A 15,644-nucleotide genomic window follows, 5' to 3' on the forward strand; every position below is an offset into this window, starting at 1 on the left:
AAAGTTGTGAGTAGCTGGGCAAAAGAGCTGGGAGACAGAGTCAAATTATCAGACAATGGGATAAAATTGACAGGTAGTTAAATGAATGCAAGAATACTAGAATAAGTACCTGAAAGGGACATTTAAGGAAAGAGAGAAGGTGCTAAAGTCAGACAACTGCCTACTTCTACATTCTGCCACACTCTCTGGCAATGCTACTCAAAATCCATTCATATGTAAAATGAATATCATAACAGATTATGACTTCTGACTAGAGAGGATTTCATGTTACTTTAACAAATATATCAAACCTAATCAACTGACAAATATTTAGTATTTATGAAGATTAATAATAACTTATTGTTACATTATCAAATATGACATGTTTTTATATAACATTGACAGGTAATATTATGTTTATTATTATTGTGTTAATTTTCTCTGTAAAATTTTACATGGGATCCTAACTGTTCTCTCTCTAAACCCTTTAAATCTGTTTTTTTTCAAAATCTAGGGCATATGTGAGACCACAAAAGATCTTCCTTTCCTACTCTACCACAAACTTCTCCCAAGATTCCCATCATTTCTACCTCAACAATCAGTTCTTCCTGGTTGATGAGAATAAGATCGAGTATTCAATCTTCCTCTTTTTGTTCCTCTGCCTTCTGAAAGATGAAATTACCATTAAAGCAATTCAGGAAGTTATTAGCTGCTCTCCTTTTGGCAAAGATTTCCAAAAAGACGTGTGGGTTAACACAGAAGGTTACACACATTTGATCAACTAGAAGGTGCTATATAAGAATGAATTGTTTAGATGCTAATGTTCTTACAGAAAAGAATTTGAAACAAAGTAGGTGCCCATTAATTTAGGAATGATTGGACAAATCATTTTATATAAATATAATGGACTTCTTGGTAGAAAGGTGGCAAAGAAATAAACAAGAAATATTTTCAGATCCCACAAATCCATAAAAGTGTTTTGATTATTTAAATTTATTTTTTAACAAGGAAGAACAATAGAGCATAGTGATTCAACTGCTAATGACCCATTAAAAAATACCTAGAAGAGAAAAAGGAAGTTCAGAATGGACAAAGACGAGTGCTGATATTGTCCTTTAATATTTAAAATTAACAAAAGTTTTTAAACAGAAAAGACTCAATTTTATATGTAATACTTTTTCTTTTCCTAGTATATGGAAATGTGTCTATTGATGCTTGCTAAAAAATATTTTAAAAGCAACATGATTCTTAGTAAGACGACAGAAATAAACCTGTTCAAAAACTTCATGATCATAAACAACACATTATTCCTTCTCACCATCTCCTCCCCACACAAACCTCAGAAAATAGGGGTATTTATGTTTGCCAATGTTGATCACTTTGATGGCAAAAATCTAGCATGCAAATCCAAATTTAACAGATTCTCATGGGGATGATGAAATCATCTAGATGCTCTTGTTGGGGGATGACATTGAACTAAAGGCATTATCCAAAACACTGTAGAGGGGTCCTGGAGGAGAGCTATATAACTACTCTTTTTGTATTTTGTATTTTGGCCAGACCATCCAACCTAGAAAGACCAAGTGAATGAAGAATGTCTACTATTTCAATTATAACATTTAAAGAGAATGCTTGGACCAGCCATCTCTCCATTTCCCAGTAGGCCTTTGGACTTGCCACCATGCTCCAGAATTTCTTCATTCTAGAAAATAATTTCAGTCCTGGAATTCACACCTCACAAGCAGATTATCTCCTTCCCATCTCCCTCAGCTTTTTCATTTTTTTTTTTTAAACTCTTACCTTCCATCTTGGAGTCAATACTGTGTATTGGCTCCAAGGAAGAAGAGTGGTAAGGGTAGGCAATGAGGGTCAAGTGACTTGTCCAGGGTCACACAGGTGGGAAGTGTCTGAGGCCAGATTTGAACCTAGGACCTCCCGTCTCTAGGCCTGGTTCTCAATCACTGAGCTACCCAAATGCCCCCTTTCATTTCTTTTTATATGTGGTTTACTCCATTAGAAAATAAGCTCCTTGGAGGCAAGGATTATCTTTTTTTTCTTGTAATCATATTCCTAGTGCTTAGTACACTGACACATAGCAAATACTTAATAAATGCTTATTTGACTAAATAGCATGCATTTAAGATGGATATTTATACAGAGCTTTCTCCCTCAGTATCTATATCTGAGAAAAGACAGTACAATTGAGCCATCAGTTAAACCCAGAGCTCTTTTATTCTCTTTACACAGTTCTTGACTTTCTGGACTTTCTTGACCATGACACAGTAGCATACTTACCCTGGAAGTTCACTCTGTGACTGTGCAAGTTAAAATATTTTCTCCTGCTACATTGTCTCCTGACTAACTTCCAGTCTTCTCTATGAAGAGTAGTGCCTTCTACTACTCCATGAACATTCTTCACATCTGGTTTTCCCCTATATATTCTAGTTATTCTGAACCTTTGTAAGTCATCATCCAAAATACATTCTCCATTCTCCTCAACCCTCCCAACTTAACATCCCATGAAAACCCATTTAACCTCTCCATGGTGCCCTCTGGAATAACTTCCACAGGTAAAAAACTTCATTCTCAATCTTTTCCTCTCACACTTTCTAACTTTTGACAATGATTGAAATTTTGCTCCCCACTGATGACACAGCCTCCATGGCCTCCCTACTGCCACTTCCAGGTTCTCTTCCTACCTCTATCACTCAGTAACCTCTTCTTTGAGGTTTATGCTATACATTTCTACCACTCAATCAAATTTCTGTTGCTGTCTATTAAGAAATAGTATTTCTAAAAGCAATGTATGATTCTTAGAAAGATATGATAGAAATAAACCTATCCCCACCCCAGGTCACTCCCTATCTTTCCTCGATAAGTCCAGTACAAGGCTTACAATTATTCTCTCAACTTTAACTCCTACCCTCATATTGTGAAGGCATAAATAGTGACTTTTCCTCAAACATCCTAACTACTCAGTTCCTCATTTCTCATGAGCTATTCTTCCACCTCACCTTAGCCATACACACAGAATGATCATTTGAACTTGCTATCATTCATAAGTATATCACCTATGTTCAAGAACCCCCAAATCTCCTTTTCTGACCATAACCTCCCCCATCTGCTTCTCTTGCCCAAACCCTATTTTTCAGAAATACCGCCTCCTCTGCACTAGCCACTATCTTTTCCCTATCTTGATTCTACTCTACACCATCTGCCTCTTTTGAATCCCCACCCCACTTATCATTTTGCTGATTATGCCCCAATAAGCTTCAGACTTGGATTACTCCTATGATTTGCCACCCCAGTTCCTATACACATGCTACTGAACAGAAGTAGAAAAAAATCATGCAACCATTCTGACTAGGTCCACTACAAATTTCTGTTATACAACCTCACCTGAGTCCTCATTGCCAGTAGGCAACCAATCTATATTCTTCCTTTATCAACTCCCTATCCCATTCTCCACAAAGATACTTTAAACCTTTTCCTCTCTACTCAAATTTCTCATGGTTCTCCCTCCTCTCACCCTCTCAGCTGAGAACTTTTTCTCATACTTTACATGAAAAATTGAGTGGAAGATGCCATCAGTGAAATATACAAGAAGAAAAGATGAACCAGTCATAGAGAAAGGGAATGACAGATTGACAATGAGTCATTTCCTATCTTTGCAACACCAGGAAAAAAGTGACAAAGGCCTCCATCATACTATGTAGATCTTGTGTGGTGAACTTATGTGACAACATGGGCAAGATTCAGAGACAAGATTGATGTAGGACAAGTAGGCATGAATTGGTTGCAATCTGGAGAGAACATCTAAATCTTTGAGATTATAGATCCACATATCCATATACATTTGTATATACTTTTAAATTGTTTGTATGGTTTATCCTAAAAAAAATCTGAGCTTGAGGACAAGGATTGCTTAATTTCTGCCTATGTATTCCTATCACAAGGATAGAACTCATAGAAAGTGCTTACTAAATGGTTGTTTGATAAAAAAAAAAACCCATCATTTTATCAAACTAAACAGGATTTATATGTTCAAAATCAATTCAGGCAGAACAAAAAGGAAAACTGTAGAGTAGGAGAAAATGTTAGTACAGTGATCCCTCACCTATTGCAAGAGTTACATTTCAGAGACCCCCCACAATAAGTGAAAATCCACAAAGGAGGGGCATACTGCATTTCCACAGTATTCATCTGCAAAATCCTGTGATATAGTGAAAACTCCACAATACAGAATTAGAAATATATATTTTTAAACCTGCAATACAGTGAAGCTGCGATAAGCGAACAATGATATAGCAAGGGGCCACTATCATATTCTGAGTCTGATAGCCATGACATACAATAAACTGGACATTAATATATGCAATTATTACATATATATGCATTATATATATATTATATTTTTCAATAGATAAATGCCTAAAGGATATGAGCAGTTTTCAAAAGAAATGGAGTCTAGCAATGACTACGTGAAAAAAAACGCTCTTAACTCCTATCATAAAAGTCAATGTTGGGGAGCTAGGTAGCACAGTGGATAGAGCACCAAGCCAGGATAGGGAGGACTTGGTTCAAATCTGGCCTCTGACTTGTGTCCTACCTATATGACCTGGGTAGGTTACTTAACCCCATTTACTTAGCCCCTACTTTTCTATCTCAGAATAGGGGTTAAAAAGAAAAAGTCAGTGTTGGAGAGGGTAGCGGAATATGATCAACACCAATACATTCATTGTTGGTAGAGATGTGAACTGATCTGACCACTGTGAAAACAATTTGGAATTAGATAAAGTCACTAAACTGTTCAAAACCTTTGAGCTAATGAACCATTACAGAACCTCTTCCCACAGTGACATCAGAGATGAAAAAAAAAAAAAAAAAGAATTATGTGCAATAGATTCATAGTAGCATTTTTCATGGTATCTAAAGATGAGAAACAAAATGTACACACACCAACTGGGGGAAAGCTGAATAAATTGTGGCACATAAATATAGTACCATAATAAATGATGATTATAAAGAATTCATGAATCATAGGGAAACATGAACTAATAAAGAAAAAAGTAATCAAAGGAAAGAAAACTACACATGACTAGAATGTAAATAAAAACAATATTAAAGGGGGCAGCTGGGTAGCTCAGTGGATTGAGAGTCAGGCCTAGAGATGAGAGGTCCTAGGTTCAAATCTGGCCTCAGACACTTCCCAGCTGTGTGACCCTGGGCAAGTCACTTGACCCCCATTGCCTACCCTTACCACTTTTCTGCCTAGGAGCAGAAGTTAACAGAAGTTAAGGGTCTTAAAAAAATAAAAATAAAAAAAGAGCCAGCATGGTTTTTTAAAGAAAAGGTCATTCAACCTAATCTCATTTCCTTCTTTAGAAGGAACTAAATTAGCAGAGTAGTCATTATCTGTATTTTTCTTTTTCTTTATTCTTGATCAGTTCATATAAGTTTCCTTATGTCTCATGTAAAAATAATGTGAAAAGTACAAATACAATTCACAATTAGGTGAATTCAGTTTTAGTTGAATGACAACTCTAAGAATAAAAGCACTGATGACATTAATTTACTCATTTTACAGATAATAAAAAGTGAAAGGAATAGCTAATAAACTAGGTGATAAGAGTTAGGATCCAAAAAGATCTTGAGGATCTATAATGTTGGGCCCAATAAAGATGAAATTTAATAAAGATAAATGATAAGCAAATGTTTAGATACAAAATAATCAAAATTATATAAAGTAGGAGAGGTATAGCTAAACAAAGTTTATCTGAAAAAGAAATGAAAATTTCAATAGGTTAGAAGTTCAATGTGACTAGATATAATATGGCAGCCAAAAAAAAGCTAATGACATCTTGGGCTATATTAAAAGGAATATAGTATCCATAACTAGGAAAACAATAGTTCTATTGTACTCCGGCCTGATAAGGACATATGTAGAGTATATGTTCACTTTTGGGCACCACATTTTAGGAAAGATATTGACAAGCTGGAGTTAAAGGAAAGAGAAGAGCCCGGGACTGCACTATATAACTGGTGGGATTATTTCCAGCCTGAAGAAGCAAAGAATTCAAAGAATAACATAATAGGTAACTGCAAGTATCTGAAAAGCTATATTACAGAAAAGAGGGATTAAGAGATTTTTCTCCTTTGCCCTCATGGGCATAACACATAAACTGAAGCTTGATGTAAGAGAAGAGATTTCTTAACAATAAGAGCTATCCAAAAATGTAATATATTGCTTGTAGGCTGTGGTCTCACTTGGGCTCTTCAAGCAGAAGCTAGATAAACATTAAGCATGTTGTAAAGAGGATTCTTATTGAGTTCCCTTCCAATTTACAAGCTATAATGGCTTCATTTTTGCTTTGTCTAAACCACCTTACACAAAACAGGTATTAATGTGCATTAGTGAATGTTTGTTGACTTGAAATCAACTGAAGCATCTCCTTCATGATACATATTAGATATCACAGCTTCTGGTTTCTTCACATTTATTTAATTAATATTAGTTATCCTGTTTGTCCTGAAAGTCTGATAACAATGAAGAAAGGAATTACATTCTATATTCTAATACCATTAGTAGTTATAAAAACAAACAATGATTTAATGACAGAATTAGAATAAGAATTGGTAAAGAAAAGCAGCATCTTATTCACTTGATTCTAATTGTAATTCTAATAAATAACCCTATTAGCAACATTGTTGGTGAAATTGTGAATGGAGGCAACAGTTTTGGAGGGCAATCTAGAAGCATGCCCAAAAGGTCTTAAAATTGTGCATGCTCTTTGACCTCGAAATATCACTACTGAGTCCCTATCCTAAAGAAATCAAAGTTAGGAAGGAAAAGGACTTATTTGTACAAAAATTTTTATAGCAGCTTTTTTTGTGGTGGCAAAGAATTGGAAACTAAGGAAATGTCCATTATTTGGGGAATGGATGAACAAGTTGTGGATGCAACAACCTGCAACAACCATGTGATTGCAATGGAATACTATTGAACCATAAGAAATAATGAACAGGATACATTCCAAACAACCTGGAAAAACTTATATGAACAGATGTGAAGAGAAGTGAGCAGAACCAGAACACTGTATGCAGTAACAGAAATATTGTATTATAATCAACTGTGAAGGACTAAACTATTATCAGTAACGCGCAAAGTTCCAAAATAACCCCAAGGGACTCAAGATGAAAAATGCTATCCACAGTCAAAGAAGGAACTGTTGAAGTCTGATTACAAATCAAAGCATTCCATATTTCATTTTATTTTCTTCATGAGTTTTTTCTTGTATGTGCAACATGTGTCTTTTTTCACAGCATGAGGAATATGGAAAATATGTTTTGCATGACAACATGATATAACCCATATCAGACTACTGCCTCAAGGAGGGTAGAGGGATGGGAGGGAAGGAGAGAATCTGAATCACAAAATGTCAAATAGTAATTGATACAAGATTGTTTCTACATGTAATTGAAAAAATAAATACACTAAAAAAAGACAATATAACAAATATTAATCATTTTTTCTATTACCTTAATCAATTGAAAATTCATTCTTTCAGACTTCCATTGAAATATACAGTTTATAATAAAATCACCTAAATTTACATTTACTAGATTAATAATGAATTACTCACCCAATGTCTGTGAGAGGTGGTTTGTCTCTTCCCCTCTTATAGCACAGGAAAAGCTCTGGACTTTTCAAGCTTCCATAGTTTAAATTTGCTTGGAGTGCTGATGGAGTAGCTTCCACACAGGTAAAACCTTCGGGAACTGTTTCTCCTGCTGACTTGATAATGACAGCAATATCTGTAATTGGAGCTTTGGGACCAGTTGATTTTGTATCTGAACGGTTTAATTCTTGATCCAAAAGGGTAGATGTATCAGTTAAGCCTGCCACTACGAAGTAGTCAATCACTCTTGGACCTTTGTCTTCCAGCATGACTGCAATTCTACTGTCTAAAAGAGAAAGAAAGATTGATTAAATCCAAGATTTATCTCGTCTTGGATTTTTTTCAAAGTTAAACTTAAAGTAAGCCAATGACTACAAAGCAGGTTTTTCACAGCTCAATTTAAAAGTTATCATTACAAAATAAGCATTTAATTAGAAGTGGTCTGTACAGGGTTTTATTCCTTTTTTAAATTTCTAGACACTAGGGAAAAAAAAGATAAATGTTCAGAATCACTCTTGTGACAATAGTATACTCACTGACATATGAAAGTATATTTGAAGACAAGCACATAAGCTGTCAGTGAAATCCCAAAATAACCTGGGGCAATCCACTAGCAATAAAATGCTAGGAAGAATGTCTGAGAACAAAGATGGCAAAGTATAGGGATATTCCAGGCATATTCTACCAACATTCCCCTACAAACAACTTTAAAATAATGTGTCAAATTAATTTCTGGTATGGCAGAGTCAATAAAAGGTCAGGGTGAGAAATTTTTGCAGTCCAAACAACTAATGAGGTCAATGCAAAAAGTCTGTGACGGGGGCAGCTGGGTAGCTCAGTGGATTGAGAGTCAGGCCTAGAGACAGGAGGTCCTAGGTTCAAATCCAGCCTCAGACACTTCCCAGCTGTGTGACCCTGGGCAAGTCACTTGACCCCCATTGCCCACCCTTACCACTCTTCTACCAAGGAGCCAATACACCGAAGTTAAGGGTTTAAAAAAAACCAAAAAACTAAAAAAAAAAAAAGTCTGTGACACTGGAGTCTACATGTCAGTCAGAAATGGTAAGGGATTTGGACAAATGATTGGAAAAGAATTACAAAGGACCCACTACCCATACATAATACCAGATCACAGTTCCAGGACAGAGAAGCCCACTTGAGATTGAAAGGGAGAAAGGACCTAGGCTGAAAGGAGATTTAGCAGGTTTGGGCAGGGCCTCTTCCTTGGTAAAGACCAGAGGGCAAACCAAGGAGGCAGTGACCACACCTCTCTTTCTTTCTAGAGCACATCTACTTCAAAGGTTTCAAAAATTTAGAGACCTCCAAAATTATCTGTGAAAAAGAGCAGGAAGAAAAAGCCTGAAGCTTGGGACATTCTTACCATACACTGCACCCCAACAACTCCCACCTAAAATGAGCAGAGACCAATTTTAATATAAAATTAAAAGTCAAGAAATAGACTAAGAAAATGAACAAGCAACATAAAAAGAACCTAACCATAAAAATCTACTATAGTGACAAAGAAGACCAAGATACAAACTTAGAAAACAGTAACGAAGAGAAAAAACAATATAGACTGGATACAAGTCCAACAAAAAGCCTTGAAAGAGCTAATGATGAAGCAAAAAAAAATTTTTTTTAACATTTATTAATATACATTTTTAACATGGTTACCTGATTCATGCTCCTCCTATCCCCTTCACCCCCACCCCCCCGCAATCCCCCCACCCATGGCCGATGCACATTTCCACTAGTTTTGTCATGTGTCCTTGATCAAGACCAATTTCCAAATTGTTGGTAGTTGCATTGGTGTGGTAGTTTCAAGTCCACACCCTCAATCACGTCCACCCCGACCCTTGCGTTCAAGCAGTTGTTTTTCTTATATGTTTCCTCTCCTGCAGTCCTTCCTCTGAATGTGGGTAGCATCTTTACCATAAATCCCTCAGAATTGTCCTGGGTCATTGTATTGCTGCTAGTACAGAGGTCCATTACATTCAATTTTACCACAGCATATCAGTCTCTGTGTACAATGTTCTTCTGGCTCTGCTCCTTTCGCTCTGCATCAGGTCCCAATGCCTGCTATCCATTATATATCTGTTACCTAATCTCAACTGATTCCTCACTATAAAGAAGGCAATCCTTTTACCATCAATTTTCAATCCCACTTCCCCACATCATATATTATGATGCTATTCCAAACTTTCTCTTCTCTCAAGACTCATTCCTAGAGGCAGCTAAGTGGCTTAACCCCATTGCTTAGTTAGCCCTTACTGCTCTTCTGCCTCGGAACCAATATTGGTTGATATATTAATTGATAAAAAGTAAGGATTAAAAAAAAAAGACTCCTTCCAGAAAACCATCTCCCATGTTCTCTCAGCTAGGGACTTGGGCTCATATTTCTTTGAGGAAATAAAGATCATTTGCTAAGAAATGAGGAAAAAGAGACCATTTTTCAAGAACTGTCTCTGGTCCCCTTATCTTAACACCATCCCTCACTCAACCTTTACTGTGGTAGGAAGAAAAGTTGGCCCTTCTCAACAAAGCCAGTTTTTCCTACATGAACCCTTGATCCCATTCTCTTGTCTTCTCCAGCAAGTTACCTCCATTCACATTTCCCACCCCTAACAAATCTTCAATATCTCCCTATCTATTGGTTCCTTCCCTGTAGCCCAAAGCCTAAAATGTTCCCCACACCTCAACAACAACAAAAAACAAAACACTCTTACTGTTCCCTTTCCAGCTAACTATTGTCATATCTCTCTCTCCTTTTTTCTGTCACAGGCCTTAAAGCAGAGGCCTTTATTTGGTGCCTTCATTTCACATCCTCTCCTCTCACATTCTTCAAAATCTTCATTTAGCTTCCACCTTCAACGGAAACTGCTCTTTTCAAAGTTAGTGGTTGTCTCATAATTGCCAAATCCAATATCCTTTTTTCAGTTTTTATGCTTCTTGACTTCTAAATATTCAACACTGATGACTACCTTTTCCTTAATAGTTTTTCAAGGATCTCTTGGTTCTCCTACATTTCCCTTTGCTGGTGAATCATCCATATAATGTTCCTTAACTGACCCATAGCCCCTTCTCTTTTCTTTATATTTGCTGTTCTGTCTTAGAGTTGTTACTAAGACAGAAAGTAATGTGTTTGGGTTTTTTGTTTTTTTTAAAGCGCTGGGAGCTGAACAAACTCTGGCCAAGGTTTTTTCAACTCTTAAAGATTCAATTCTCAAGATTCCCTATATCATAAAGCATACATACAATAGTGTGCGCTCTTGCTCGTTCCCTTCTTCCTTCCCTCTGTTTGGTCATCCACCAATGCATGCCAAACCGTTTAACATCATGCGAAAAGGAGATACTTCTATTGCCTCATATATACAAGATCTGCAAACCAAAATACGAGAACTTCAAGAATTCAAAGCTGTGGTGTAAGCTGGACCTATAGACTTTTCTCTTCATGATTTAAATTCAAGAGAAACAATATATGTAAAGAACTTCCAGTGCACAGAAGCAACTCAACCAGCCTGGGAAGGTCCATTCCAGATACTTTTAACAACCCCAACAGCAATAAAAATTAGAGAAAAGAAATCGTGGATCCATTGCTCTCATATGAAAAAAAGTACCTTCCATCAGAAATGATTGACTTGCATGTATCAATGACACTGAACTCCTAAACCTATATATTTTTTTCAATACAAGGTTTGATTTTCTTGTACTTAAAAGGTTTGATTCTGAAATAGAAAGACTAATAGCCAATAGGTAAGTGTATAATTTATATTATATTATAGAATTTCTATTTAGAAATTATTAATATATTTTATAGGATTATAGAAAAAGTTAAAATATCCAAATGATAGGTACATGATAAAGTGTTTCAAAGTGTTGGTCAATACCCCTTCAAAATAAAATACCATGTCATCTCAAAAAAAGCTTGATAGTTGTTTTTTTTTTTTCTTTCAAGCTGTGGAGGGAGAAGGGGACACAGTATTGCTGTCAGGGATGGTCTGTGGTGAGGCCCTGGGGAGGCATGGGGCATTGACGCTGAGGAGAGAGGAAAGGAGGGGAGGAAAATCGACTAGATGGTATTGTGAGGGGAGGAGGAGGAGGAGAAGGAGGAAGAAAAGAGCTGAAGAAATGAAGCTGAAAAAAAAAAAGACTGGAAATGCCTATGCAGTTTTAAGCAATCCTGAAAAAAGAAAGCCTCACAGGCAATGAAGACCAAGCCTGTAATCACCAAAAAAATGGTAGATTTAATTTCCACAGAGGTTGTGACGCTGATATAACTCCAGAAGATTTGTTTAATATATTCTTTGGTGGTGGATTTCCATCAGGTAGTGTACATGCATTTTCTAATGGGAGAGCTGGATATAGCCATCACCACCAACATCAGCATAGTGGACATGAGAAAGAAGAAGAAAGAAGCGATGGACTGTCCTCTGTGTTTATACTAGCTGATGCCCATTGTAGTCTTGATTCTTGTGTCCTTGTTAAGCCAGTTGATGGTCTCTAATCCTATATCCCAGATCTGGTTCAGGACAAACTGTTAAAATGCAGATGAAAAACTTGGGTGTTGTTTATTATGTCAACAAGAAGTTTAAGAATGACTACAAAATTACAAAAGGTAGAAAGAAGTGTGGAAGAAGATTATGTAACTAATATTCGAAATAATTGCTGCAAAGAAAGACAACAAAAAACAGATATGCAGTATTTAGCAAAAGTATACCAGGAGGCAGCTGGGTAGCTCAGTGGATTGAGAGCCAGGCCTAGAGATGGGAGGTCCTAGGTTCAAATCCAGCCTCAGACACTTCCCAGCTGTGTGACCCTGGGCAAGTCACTTGACCCCCACTGCCTACCCTTACCACTCTTCCATCTATAAGTCAATACACAGAAGTTAAGGGTTTAAAATTAAAAAAAAAAAATTTAAAAAAAAAAAAAGCTCCATTATATCTATCTTTCAAAAGTCTTTTTCACCTCTTGGCCTCCCTCTTGGTTCATGTTTTCATTTATCTTCAACTCCTTTTCTCCAGTTTTCAGTTATCTTCTCTACTCTAAGAAGATGATAAAAATCTTATCCACCATTTCCATTATAATCTTGCTCAGTCTATCACTTCATTCATTCCTCTTTGTTTGCCCCTTTTCCTTAACCTACAAACATGCTGTTTCCCTCTAAAATACTCTCCAAGACTTAGCTATTATCAGCAATCCAGGACAATTCTGAGGGACTTATGACAAAGAATACTATCCACCTCCAGAGAAAGAACTGTTGGAGTCAGAATGCAGAAGAAAGCACAGAATTTTTCATTTTTTTATTTGGGCATATGTTTTGGGGTCTTAGTTTTATAAGATTATTCACTTACGAAAATGGAACAATATTAAAAATGTTTTGCATGATAATAATGTATAACCCAGAAAAAAAAAAGCTTGAATATCTCAAAAAATAAAATACTCTCCAAAAAAACCCTTAGCACCTTCATTGTTTTTTCAATAGTATGGAAAAAGCAATCTCACTTTGATAACTCCACTATTTCCCACCTACTAATTTGATGCCTTAAAATCATTCTTCTCACTCCTCACCATTCTACTGAAATGGCTCCATTCAAAGTCAACAATGATTTCCATCCCTAAATCCAATAAACATTTTTTTGCCTTCATCCTCCATGAGCTTTCTGCTAATACTGTAATAATAATAGCTAACATATACAGGGCTTATTTATTCTATGGTTTTCTGCCTCTCAGACATTTCCCATCTTTGCTGCGGCTTAAAAGTATAAGGTTCACTTGCAACCTATTCAAAAAATTTCATTAACTCTCGCTATGAAATAAAGTATAAACTCCCTCACTATGAAATAATACATAAACTCCTTATCCTGACATTCAAGGCCTTTAACCTTCTTTTCCAGGCACAACTACAGCTACTTCTCTTTAAGTACACTAAATTCCAGTCAAACTATGCACTAACCCCTCCTTTACCCATTATTCATGTTGCCATTTCCCAAGTCCATACCTTCCTTCACACCCATGCTTAGGATGCATTTTCCCAGTCATCTCCAAAAGTCAAAATGGTGATATAGTACAAAGATCATTAAAATAGTTGTAGGATCATGAACCTCTTTGAGCCACAGTTAGCTTATATGCAAAATTGGATGGGATAAGATTTCTTCTGCAAGGCTTAACACCATAGGAATAATAATAATAATAATATCTGTCAAAGTCTTTCATCAAGGCCCAGTACAGGTACTTCCACAAAGTCTTCCTTGAGCTGCTCAGGTAAAAGTGATCATTACCTCAAATTTTCACAGTACTTGGTCTAAACCTCTTTTTTACAAATATGGGAGAGAAGGTGGAGTTTTGCGATATTTAGAATAGGTTTCTGGGAGTAGTGGGAGAGAGAAGATCAGTTAAGGAGGAGTAAAGTGATTGCCTTGCTGCTGCTGGGAAAGCCTAGTTGAGGACTAGTAATGGACACAGGCAGGTGGGTTTAATGGCTTCTTTTTTCCCTCCATTGTCCCATAGCACATGACTAGGAAGGGAGTCAAGTCAGTAAGCATATCATATATTAAAAGCTTACTTACTATATATGCCAGGTGCTGTGCTAAGTCTGGGGATACAAAGAAGGGGAAGGCGTGTGCGCACACATTCCTGCCTTTAAGTAGAACTACATGCTAATAGGGGAAATAGGCAAACAACTATATGCAAGACAACGGGGTAAATAAATAGGTAATCTGAGAGGGACAGCACTAATTCAGGGTCAAGGATGAGCAAAGGATTGGAGAGTAGAGAGCAGCGTTGAATTTATCCATTTAACTTTGGTTGAGATTGGGAAGGAGAGTGAGTGTGGCCAGAACAGGTGTGATAATCTGGGTAAGTACTGTGTGATAAAGGTATTGAAGGACATGATGAAAATTAGAACAAGGAAGAGTAAAGCAAAGAGAAATAAAACATGATGGAGGTTAGGATCAGACAAAAAGATTTTCATTTTTGATGGAGGAAATTATGAGTAATGGAAAGGGGTTCTAGGCTATACTATTCCTGTGTCTGACTGAGTGAAGTAAACAAGTCATGAGATTTCAGCAGATTGAGGAACTAGGAGATTAAGATTAGAGTATTGGAAAGAACAAATATATGTACGGTATACTCTCCTAGTATAAAAGAAAGAATTAGGGAAGAAGGCTGTGAGCCAAGTGCTGAAATCTTTGAGGAAGGGGAAGGGAATAAGAATTTTTTTAATGGGCCTGCAATGGGCCAGATACTGTGCTGAGTGCTTTAAAGAGGAGAAGATGTCTTAGAGATATAAACAAATTTTGTTATTGGTAAAATCAAGGTCATTACTGTGGTTAGAGGACTGATCTTGAAGCTGGGAAGATGTGGGTTCAGGTCTTTCTTCTTTTTTTTTAACCTGTAATTACTTTCCATCTTAGAATCAATAGTTCCAAGGCAGAAGAGTGGTAAGGGCTGGGCAGTGAGGGTTAAGTGACTTGCCCAGAGTCACACAGCTAGGAAGTTTCTGAGGCTAGATTTGAATCCAGGACCTCCCATCTCTAGGCCTGGCTCTCAGTCCACTGAGGAACCTAGCTGCCCCCTCAGGTCTTAGTTCTAACACATTCTGTGGCTGAGTGACCCCGAGGCAACTTAACCTCAAGAGAACTTATTTATGTGGGTTTTACTTCTTGATATTTTCCATATTAAACATTATTATTATTATTATTATTATTATTATTATTATTATTATTATTATTATTATTATTCCTGTTGACTCCTTAGGAGCATAGGACCGCAACCATCTCACGCCAGCGGACTCTGGTCTGGGCAACTTCCCCCAGCTGGGCCCATGTCATTCGGACTGTTTTTGTTTCATTTTCGGCAGATCTTCGCCAGGTCTGTTTTGGCCTTCCAACTTTCCTCCTCCCTGAAGGGTTCCAGCACAATGCTTGTCTGGCTACGTTGTCTTCCGGTTTTCGTAGCGTATGTCCTATCCATCTCCACTTACGTTTC

General features: G+C 36.8%; 1 protein-coding gene and 1 pseudogene across 9 annotated transcripts in view; one reads left to right on the plus strand and one right to left on the minus strand.

The window, feature by feature from the left end:
- DENND4C (DENN domain containing 4C) overlaps positions 1-7,927 on the minus strand; it is a 98,332-nt gene extending 90,405 nt beyond the window's left edge. For all 9 annotated transcript variants that reach the window (XM_044661624.1, XM_044661631.1, XM_044661599.1 and 6 more), the window contains exon 1: positions 7,623-7,927. In XM_044661624.1, coding sequence (XP_044517559.1) covers positions 7,623-7,927 — 305 coding nt within the window. The remainder of the gene's footprint in view (positions 1-7,622) is intronic.
- A 3,859-nt stretch (positions 7,928-11,786) lies between these two features.
- LOC123250683 lies at positions 11,787-12,393 on the plus strand (annotated as a pseudogene).
- Positions 12,394-15,644: the final 3,251 nt, after the last annotated feature.

Source organism: Gracilinanus agilis, chromosome 1 (genome assembly GCF_016433145.1).
Source record: "Gracilinanus agilis isolate LMUSP501 chromosome 1, AgileGrace, whole genome shotgun sequence".
Lineage (NCBI taxonomy): Eukaryota > Metazoa > Chordata > Mammalia > Didelphimorphia > Didelphidae > Gracilinanus > Gracilinanus agilis.